The sequence below is a fragment of the Geospiza fortis genome, unplaced genomic scaffold, assembly GCF_000277835.1.
Source record: "Geospiza fortis unplaced genomic scaffold, GeoFor_1.0 scaffold114, whole genome shotgun sequence".
NCBI lineage: Eukaryota > Metazoa > Chordata > Aves > Passeriformes > Thraupidae > Geospiza > Geospiza fortis.
The window spans coordinates 2914095-2924607 of NW_005054383.1; the positions used below are offsets into that span (position 1 = coordinate 2914095).

General features: G+C 56.4%; 1 protein-coding gene across 1 annotated transcript in view; it reads right to left on the reverse strand.

Annotated features, from left to right (window-relative positions):
• The window catches only part of PGAP6 (post-glycosylphosphatidylinositol attachment to proteins 6), a 22966-nt gene that overhangs the window by 6314 nt on the left and 6139 nt on the right, over window positions 1-10513 (reverse strand). The window contains exons 2-9 of the mRNA XM_014308750.2: window positions 6996-7173; window positions 5319-5526; window positions 5107-5240; window positions 4471-4736; window positions 2562-2887; window positions 1795-1888; window positions 1104-1227; window positions 325-461 (exon numbers count right to left, since the gene is read on the reverse strand). Of these exons, the coding sequence (XP_014164225.1) occupies window positions 325-461; window positions 1104-1227; window positions 1795-1888; window positions 2562-2887; window positions 4471-4736; window positions 5107-5240; window positions 5319-5526; window positions 6996-7173 (1467 nt within the window). The remainder of the gene's footprint in view (window positions 1-324; window positions 462-1103; window positions 1228-1794; window positions 1889-2561; window positions 2888-4470; window positions 4737-5106; window positions 5241-5318; window positions 5527-6995; window positions 7174-10513) is intronic.

A 10513-nucleotide genomic window follows, 5' to 3' on the forward strand; every position in this document is an offset into this window, starting at 1 on the left:
CTCTTGGCAGGAGACACAGGGACTGCAGCCCAGCCTCGTCACACCTCGTACCAGGAGCCTACCGAGCAAACCCTGACAGGCACAGGCTCTCACACAGGCATTTCAGGCACCCTGATCTCTCTGGAGATGCTCACCAGCACTGCTCCAAACTGTCCTCATCCCATTCCCCATCACCCCTGGGCGCTTCCCAGAACTTTCCTTCCCCGGGCACTGTGACACTGCCACCCACAGCCATCCCCAGGCTCCCCCACTCCAACCCCACCGCCCTGAACGGTGCTGGCCCCTCGGGGAGGACGGCAAAGCTTCCCAGGAGGGGGCACTCACCGGCCTTGCAGCTGCAGCCGGCGTAGAGGAAGCCGTGCCTGCGCAGGAGGCTGCACTGCCCGTAGGGGCCGCAGTCGTTGAAGCAGGGGGTGAGGTAGGCGAACACCGACACTCTGCCTTCAGCACCGGCACATCCCCTGCAAGGACAGCGCGTCCCCTTGCTGCCACAGCCCCCTCCCTGCTCCCCAGGGCCAGGCCGTGCTCCTGCCTGCAGCTCCCTGGAATGCTGGGATCTGCTCCATCCCTACCAAGAGCCAGGAGCAGAGCCCGCCCCTCGCCCCCTGGGCTGCCAAGCTGGCCTCCAGGTGGGTGGCAGGTGGCCCCAGACCTCCATGGCAGTGCCCATGACTGTCCTCAGGGCCAGTGTCACCAGTGCTGTTTTGCATCACGCACTTGACATGGTTCCTTACACAGGAAACCAGCTCCTTACACAGGAGACCAGCAGGAAGGCAAACTGCAGGAATTCTGCAGCTTAGAGACCTCCCAGGAGGGTAACAGCAGCAATTATTTCCCAACTGATCACCTCTGAATGCACCTGGGGAAGGGGGAGCTCACCTAGGCAGGCTCTGCCATCTGCAGTCTGTGTGAGCTGTGCCAGCTCAGCATCAAACGAGCCGCTGGGCGCTCACAAGGGAGCAGGGCCACCCACCTCCCTGCCCTCTGCAGCCACAGGGCAATGCCACCAGCTGAGAGGAGCCCACAGCCCGGACAGGAGCACAGGGGGGCAGGTTTGCTCACACAAGGGCAGTGGGGGATAGTGAGGTGGCATCCAGACTCACCCCTGTCCCCTGGGGCAGAGGAGCTGCAGGGACAGGAACCAGTCATCGGTCTGTGGGTACAGGACAATCAGCGTGGCTTCTGCAGAGGACGTGCTCACACTCAGAGGGTAGCCCTGGGAGAAAGCTGAAAAAAGGAGAGTGCTGGGATGTGCCAGGGCTTGAGGAGAAGGGCCCACAGCAATCCCAGGCTGGGACTGACCCCACAGGAACCAGCTGCCTGCTGTGGCTCCTTGCTCCCATGCTCAGGAGGCGCCAGGGGCATGGAGAGCACCCCTGCTCTCAGGGCCCTTTTTCTCAACTTTTCTTTCATCTCAGTTCCTGGTACATATCTGGGCAGCACAGGGCACCTGGAACAGCCTGTTGTCTTGGCTGGTCCTCCAGTGCACAGCTTAGCTGCTTTGCACACCAGCAGTTCCTTCACCATCCCCAAACCTCCTGCCAACAAGGCTGGAAGAGCCCCAGCTGGTAACCAGACCCTCCTTTGGTGGAGGCTATCTCACGATGCCAAGATCACCACCTGCACCCCAGCACCCTGGGAATGTGCCAGCACAGACCTCACGAGGGTTTGTGCAAAAATTGGATTCTTTGGGACACACCATGAAGTCCTGAGTCAGTTAACAGCCTGCCAGGTCTAAAAGCAGAGCCTGGGATGACACAGCTGAGCTGGTGGCAGTGCCAGCATCTCTCCTACCTGTGCTGCAGTTCCGTGTGGCGTTGAGGGACAGCACTGGGGAAGCAGCACTCACACAGGCTGCCACGGTGGCATTGGCCAGGCTCACAGATGTCTGTGCAAACAGAGCAGTGCCCCACGTTAGAGTGCCCCAGTGCCACCCCCCTGCACCGTCCCTTCCCCACAGTGCCCAGGGACAATAAATCCTTCAGGCCAAGTCACCCATCAATTCAGAAGGTTTCTGTTTCGCTGGACCTCGTGCTAACCACTGTGATGTGTCATGGCTGAGAGGCAAGAGACCCTCGTGGGGGAGCCTGCCCCAAAGCTGGGACACCCACTCATCACCAGCACAGGGGAGACACAAGTCAGAGTCTGCAGAACATCAAGCTGAGCCCTGGGCCAGCCCTCAAGAAGTTTAATGGAATTTCAGGGGCCTGATTTTGGTGGTGGTGGTGGTGGGGTGTCACTGAAGGAGCCTGGGAATCAGTGACTTGGACAGGAACATTCCTGGGTTCCCCTGCCCAGCCTCCTCTCCTGGTGGCAAGGTGCCAGGCTCCCATGGAGAGGATGGCACTGCAGCTGCTTTCCATTTTGTCTCCTCTGCGTCACTGCCACCGCACGCCGCAGGCTGTGCCATTGCAATTGGAGCTGGCAGGTGGGACCTGCTGCAAGCAGCTAAAAAAGGCTCCGAGTACTTTGTAACAACAAAAAGAGAAACAGTCCCACCGGTGCCTACAACCCCTGGAGCCCTGCCAAGGGGACACAACCCCGTTTGTCACCCTGCTCACCTTGTTGAGCAGCAGACTGACCACGAGGGCTCCCCCGCTGTCCATGCCCGTGTTGAGGTTGAGCAGGAGCAGCGTGGGGGACAGGGAGCTCACGGGCACGCTGGGGCCGTTCAGGAGCCGGTAGCGCACGGACACCACGTCCAGGTCCTCCCTGACCACGGGCTGGCTCTGCAGGCACGAGCTGCTGCGCTGCCCAGACGTGTTCTGCGGAGCCTCTGCTGCAGCCAGAGCAGAGCTGCCTGCTGCTCCTGGTCTGTGGGGAGCAGACTGGCTCTGGTTTAGGCTGATGAAGTTAAGGAAGGAGCTGCTGCTTCCTGGCCTGCAAACTAAAAATGGAGAGGAATCAGCACAGCCAGATCTAGCACCTCACCCAGGAGATCCAGCACGCCAAGGGGCAGCACAAACTGGGGGGGTTTCAGGGGGTTCATCCCCTGCACAAACCAGGGGATTTCAGGTGGTTCATGCCCTGCACAAACTGCGGGTTTCAGGAGGTTCATGCCCTGCACAAACTGCGGGTTTCAGGTTGTTCATGCCCTGCACAAACCGCGGGGTTTCAGGAGGTTCATGCCCTGCACAAACTGCGGGTTTCAGGTTGTTCATGCCCTGCACAAACCGGGGGGTTTCAGGTGGTTCGTGCCCTGCACAAACTGCGGGTTTCAGGTTGTTCATGCCCTGCACAAACCGGGGGGTTTCAGGTGGTTCGTGCCCTGCACAAACTGCGGGTTTCAGGTTGTTCATGCCCTGCACAATGCCCTGCACAGACTGGGGGGTTTCAGGATGTTCATGCCCTGCACAAACCGGGGGGTTTCAGGTGGTTCATGCCCTGCACAAACTGCGGGTTTCAGGTGGTTCATGCCCTGCATGAACTGTCCCTGAGGTGCCTGAACCTGTCCCTGAGGTGCCACCTTTGCAGGAGGAGCACCCACAAGCAGGGACACTGCTGGGAGCCAGGCAGTGGTACAGTGGGTGGAAGCTCCCTGGAGCTGCAGGGAAGAGGGAACAGAAGAAGGGATAGCACAGCACCATGGAGGTGCCCAGGGAGTGCTCACTCACCACCAGCAGAGCTCAGCACTCAGCTGTCCCACAGGCTGCACAAAAGTCTCTCCCAGCTCCCCGTATGTGAGCAAACAAAGCTGAGCAGGAGGGAGAAGCCAGCCCAGTGGAGCTGGGCACACTGTGGCAGATGGAGCTGCATGGGACACTTGGAGTCCTGCTGCTGGAGAGTGTCCATTGCTCCCAGAGACTCCAGTGCTACCCTCTGATAACACCTCTGCTGCCAGTGCCAGGTCTTCCAGCACACAGGATGAGGCTCTGCTTTGAAGAGGAGGTGGCAGAAGCCCCAGCAGAAGAAAAGTTCAAAAATTACCTAGTTGGTGAGCTTCCAGCAGTCAAATGGGGATTATGGTCATGTAATAGGTGCAAACGTGCCTATCACAGCCACAGGGACCTTGTGACCACCTGAGCCACACAGTGTCACTGGAAATGGTGACATCCCCTTACAACAACTCCAGACACTTCCCCAAGTCAACCTCTGTGAGGTGGTTTCCTGCCTGTAGCCTGCTCTTGGCCAATTAGTAGCCAATACAGCCTTAGTCTGGTGTACCACAGAAAACTATTTTCCCCACCAAATTTTAAGCCAGCCACTGCTTCCCAAACAACCTTTAGAAAAATAACACTGAACTTTTCAGGTGTTTCCAAATGGGCAGCTCTGGCAAAAGCCTCTCTGGGGTGAACACCAGAGTTTTCAATTTTATCCCCAAAGCAAAAACTATGGCATCCAAGAGGAGGCAACCAGCATGATGGGGGGCATAGGCCACCACAGCCAGGCACCCAAAGACCCAAGGGGGACACAGCACACACAGAGCTCCCTCTGGTCCTTCCCTCACTGCTAAAGAACACGGAATCCCACCTGTGAAAGAAGCCAGCATCTCCACCGACACGCTGGCGTTGGCAGTGCCCAGACTCTCCACCATGATCTGCAGCCACTTCTCCCAGGGGGGCGACTCCAGGGCCAGGCTGCAGTTGGTGCTCCCCGTGCAGGTGAGGCTCCTCTGGAAGGACTGGGGCAGGGTGATGGAGCCCAGCAGCACCCTCACAGCGCAGGCTCTCTGCTCGCTGGTGACGCAGCTGCTCAGCTGGAACCGCATCGCCGCCGCGTGCTTGGGAACAAAGACCCTGCAGGGGAGGGAGCAGCAGTTTGCAGAGCTTGTACTCTCAACACAAGCCAGGTCCCCAGGGCTTTGTGACAAGAGCTAGACTGCCCTGCACTGCCCTGCTTGGTGCTGTGAAGATCCTTCCCAAGGCAAACATCTGGAAGAACTAAAACTCCTGCAGCTGAATCTGTGACCACCTGGGAAGAGCTGGAGAGGGGTGCTCGTGTGCTCCCCGTGCAGACCCTAGCACTGCTGCAGGGAGCTCAGCAACAGGCTCACAGACCCCCCAGCTCCAGCCCCACGTGGGAACAACACTGCCTTCCCCTGAGCAGCTCGTGTGGGAAGTCCCACCCTGCCATGCCCTCAGTTGCCCACCCGCTGCTCCCACTCACTTGACATGCAGTGGCTTAGCAGGCGAGACAACGGTGTGAGGCATGGGCACACCAGGCTCCAGGACAGGCATATCAGTGAGTCTGAGCACAAACATATCTGCCTGGAACATATAGGGGCATGGAGTGGAGAAACCCTGCAGGAGGGGAGAGCACAGGGGTCAGCTGTGGTTGTGATGAGACACGAGGGGCAGGGCACCGGGCAGGACCCTCACCTTGACCTCGATCCTGCCCGCGGCCTGGGGCAGGTGGGCGGCGATGAACCAGTCCCCAGCAGCAGGGGTGGTGACGTTGACAAAGGTGGTGTTTTGCACAGCACTGCTCAGGGTGATGCTGATGTTGTAGGAGGGACGGACGGTGGCGTTGGCAGGAAAGCGGGTGCCCAAAGGGTTAATGACGGGAGGGGCTCCGTGCCGAAAGTGCCTGAGAGAGAAACCGGGAAGATAAACCGGGATACAAACTGGCCTGGGACTGGAAAGGGAGCAGGCTGGGAAACCCCACATTTCCAAGTGGAGTCATCATTTTCATCTGGGGAGGATTGGCTGCTATTAGCTTATCTGGGATTTATTTAGAGATTGGTTTAACTTGGCACCTTATTAAGATTTACATGGTTCCATCGAGCCTGGGAGCAAATTTCCAACACTTGCTAAGGCTGAGCCCCACCCACAGAATTCTGCTTTAGAACCATCAGCAAGTTCCCCATATAGGGAAAATCATCTACAAAGAACTTTAATTTTCTAGCTAAGATCTGCATCTTCCCATTTCCTCTTTTAAGGAAGGCAAAGAGACAGACTAAAAAGACACTTTCCAAGGAAGGCCCCTATTACAGACTTCAGTACAGCAGCACTTCTGCTTTCTAGATAAGCCCAGCATTTGAAGTAGCAGAAACACACACAGCTGAGGAACGTGGGAGATATTTACCCAGTCAATTTGGCATTTAATTTGATTGCTTTTGGACTGCCCTGCAACAGGTCTAGCAAGCAGACATGACAGGTGATATGTTATTACTCCTTGGAGCTTATCTGGGTTAGCCATCATTTCTTGGATTATTGTTTAGCTGCTGCCTTGTCCCTCACATCCCCAGACTGCTGGAAACCTTTCTGGGAAGCAGAAAGCAGGCAGATCATCTGTGCCAAGCTGCTCAGGAGCAACTAAGAGTGCCAGTCTCCCCAGGACAGACCAGGGAGGCACAAGCCAAGCAGCTTCAGTCACTCCCAGATCTCTGTGGAATGGGTGCCAGAGACCCGTGGGACTCCATGGGCACAACTTGCTGAGGAAGCTTGGTGTCCTCCAAAGATAAACCTCAAAATCTGCCAAGTTTTGGACCTCAGATCCTTCAACAAGTCAAGCACTGTTTTAAAAGCAGCATTTCTCTCACTGACATTGAGTTTGCAATCTCCTTGTGCTCCTGTATCACACGACACCACATTCCTCTCCTATCGCTGCTCCACGCTCGGCCGCACCCCTCACAACGTGCCCCAAATCTCCTCAGTTCTTCTGCACTGGGCAGTTTGCCCATCTCCAGCCACTCTGGGTCTGCTCAAGTGCCTTGTAGCCCTGCCACATCATTTGGCACCATGTGCAGGTTCTGCCAGGCCAGGAACAGCTCTGAGCAGCACACCTGCCCCACTGTGAAGCTCTGTCCAGTGTCCAAGGGCTCTCTTGGACACCACACCTGACAGGCAGCCCCAGACCTGCTGGTAACAAGAACACCAAACACTCCTACAGGTTTAAACACAGACTCACTGCTGCTGCATGAAGGAACCACAGCTCCTGCAGCTGAGGAACTGCCCAGCCTCCACAACCAACCAGCCCCAGCCAGGAGTGACCAGGACGAGGTGACGAGAAGCCCACAGGACAAGCCCTGGCACAGGGACACAGGACATACATACACAGTGATCTCCATGCTGGTGCACTCAGGGCCCTTCCCCCGGGATGCCTGCAGGAGCCAGCGCAGCAGCACGGTGTCCTCTGGCACGTGGAAGTGGAAGAGCTTGGCGTTGCCATACCAGCTGTAGAAGGAGAGCTTCTGTGCACTCTGAGAGAAGTACTCGGACACATACAGGGAGTCTGCAAGGGAGAGAGCACAGCAGTTGGTGGGGGAGCTGCTGGGGGCAGGCTGCAGGGCTTAATCCACCCACAGAAGCTCACAGGAGGTTTAATGTTTCTTGGAACAGTGCACTCTGTGTCCCTGATTTCTCATTTCTCCCAGTCCCATTAGATATGTGGTGATCCGTGCACCTCCAGCCAGAACCACCCACGGGCTCACTATGAAACCATCACCCTGAACCAGAGAGCACTAACAGATGCCTAAACTTCACTCTGAGAAACGTGCCCTGAAGATAAGAGATCACCAGAGACACCAAGCAGGAGGAAAAGTCCAGGAGGAAAGGCTGATGGCAGAAGGAAAGGTGATGGAATAGGCAGCAGGAGCCCTGGGCACAGCACAGAGCAGATGGGTGCACGCAGCACGAGGTGCCCTCTGCCCCAGCAGCAGTTCATGGTGCCAAGAGGCAAGAGCTGTGCCCTTGTCTCCTGCTGGGCACTTGGGCTGATGTTTTACATGGGCAGAGAGTGAAAGGATGAGGGATGATTTTAAACTAAAGGAGGGGAGGTTTAGATTGGATGTTAGGAGGAAATTCTTCCCTGTGAGGGTGAGGAGGCACAAGGTTGTCCTGAGAAGCTGAGGCTGCCCCATCCCTGGAAGTGTCCAAGGCCAGGCTGGATGGAGCTCAGGGCAACCTGGTCTGGTGGAAGGTGTCCCTGCCCATGAGATGATCTGTAAAGGTCCCTTCCAACCCAGACCATTCTGTGGTTATCCATTTACCCAGCTCAGGACACAAGGTGCTGCCTTCCTGTGACACACAACACTATGCAAATTCATGTGCTGCAAACGTAACTCTTTCAGACATACCTTCTAAAGCCTAGTGGTTTTCCTAGCTGGAAGAAAGACTGCTGGGACAGTGAGAACAGCCCCAGGGTAGGCTGAAAGGGTGTGCAAGAGGACAGCAGCTACTCAGCCAAAGTGCCATGAGGATGAACTGGATCCTCCATCCCTCTGCCCAGCCACACACCTAGAGATCACCCCCAGTGAAATACACATTACCAAACCAGCCAGACTGCAGCTCAGGGCTGGAAAAGAAGCATCACACCAGCTGAGAAAGGGATAAACTGCACAGAGACAGCAGAGCCAAGGCCATCCAAAAACAAAGTTTGTAACACTCAGCAAGAGGGTAGAAGGTTATATCTTCATGTGTCTGTGGAGATGATGGAGCATCTTCCTGATGCTCCTTTCCTACTGTGGAATCCCCAGAGTGGGGAGAAGCTGTGGCACCTTCCAGAGGCAGATTCCTCATTTCTAGCGTAGAATAGCAGTGAGGGTGAGTTAACTTGCCTTCCCTCAAAGCTGCGCAGGGTCGTGCTGCAAACACGGAGCTGTGTTATACACAACTGTGTATAAGAAAGACAGCAAAGAAAGAGGAAAACAATCCTTGGGCAGAAGCAGATCCTTGGGACGCAGTTCCTGCCGGGAGGAATCTAATCCTAGCAGGAACTACGATTCATTCATGCCCCAAAGGAGGACGCTGCACCCACGGCAGGGCCGGAGACAGGAACGGTAATCACGGCTTTAACTCCTTGGCAACTTCCCAAGGCAGAGCCTGCGGGCATCCTGCGAGCCCAGCAGGGAAAGGAGGAGACAGGAAAGCGAGAAATACCAGCCACACAAGGCAGCTGGAGGATCTGCTCCTGGAGGAAGAGCCTGGCTCTGACCTTGCCGCAGGGGCTGCCCCGGGGGACGGAGCTGGCAGCACCTCCATGCGCAGAGGCAGGAAAGGCCATAGGGAAAAGTGAGCCTTGAGCAGGGCAGCCAAGAGAGCACAGCCCCTGGGCAGAGCTGTCCCACTGCAGTCCCCAGGCCGGGGACACACTGCTCTCCAGCCAGCAAGGAGCAGAGACCACAGAAGGGGCTTTTCAAACCAAATCTCCCTGCCTGGAGCGCCAGCACAGTGCGTGGGTACTGTGGACAAGAGCTGGCTGTGATCCCTGCAAGCCCAGGGACATTTCCCTCACCGGGGCTGTGGAAAGGAGCAGGCTTTCATCAGTGCTGTCTGTACCCCCAGCACACTCCACACACTCTTGGCACACTCGTTCCTGGCAGCCCACGGGGACATTTGGGCACAGGAGGAGGGTAGGCAGGGACACAAAGTGTGATTAGAGCTGGCAGAGCCCTGGTCCTTCTGCATGCAACAGGTTCCATCAGACAACCTCCAACGTGCCCCAAGCCCACCAGCCGTCAGCCACGGCCACCGCCCATCCTGCACGTCCTCACCAAGCCAAAGCTGCCTTTGTGTGGGTTTGGGGGAGGACAGGGCAGGCCAACTGCAAAATTAAAAACTCCAGCAATCAGCAGTGCTCTTTATTAAGGACTGGTCAATTATGTGGAGCGAGCTCAAGAGCATTACCAGGTCAGAGCAGGCAGCCCTGCCCTGCCCACGCACTGCCTGTCACCAGGTGAGCACCAGCTGGGGCTGTGGACAAAGTCCACTGACAAACAGCTGCTTGTGGTGACAGGGGCTGAGCCCCTGCTCACAGGCTGTGCTGGGCACCCAGAGCCGCACCAGCAGCCTGGTATGTGACTTCCTCCACCCAGGGTGACAAGGAAATACCACAGATAAGCGGGACATCAGCACAGGAAAGCCTGAAAGACAGGTCACTGCAGCCCAATGTGTGCTCTGGCAGCCCAGTGTGTGCTCTGGCAGCCCATTTGCGTCAAGAGAGAGTTCTCTGGCATGTGCTGTGCTCTCTTTGTGTCCATCCCCGTCTATTCAGTCTGCTCAACGCCAGCGTGGCAACACCTGGAAAGTCCCACTTGACTGTTCCATGATGTGAAACAAGCTTTAAACTGAGCGAGAGGCCCTTCCAGTGGATGCTGTTTTCCATCCTCTTCCATACAGATCTCGCATAAGCAGATTTCAAAGGTACTGTGCAAAAATCAGAGGTGTTTTAGGACAAGGAACAGAACACGGCAGAATCCCTGATGCACAGAGGAGACACATTATTTCAATTTCAGAGTAAAGAGTCACCTGCTACAGCTTGGGTTTGTTTGTCCAAAGATGATCTCATGGTAGTTTTGGGACATAATGCCTTGGCTGCGGGTTTCACAGGGCGCCCCATCAAAGGGATGGAGCCCTCATTTCAAAGCAGACACCGTCTAAAGCTACGGAGTTGATGAGCCTGACTCGAGAAAAGGCTGGGCTATGTTGCAGGATGTTTTCCCACTTACAATGTAACAGAAATCCCGTTCCTTTATCCCGGCTCTAAAATCCGCCTGCAAATGTTGCAGGGCAAGGACCCCTCGCTGCCCTGGGGAGCTCCAGGCCGATCTCTGCCAGAGCCCAGCCGCATCCCG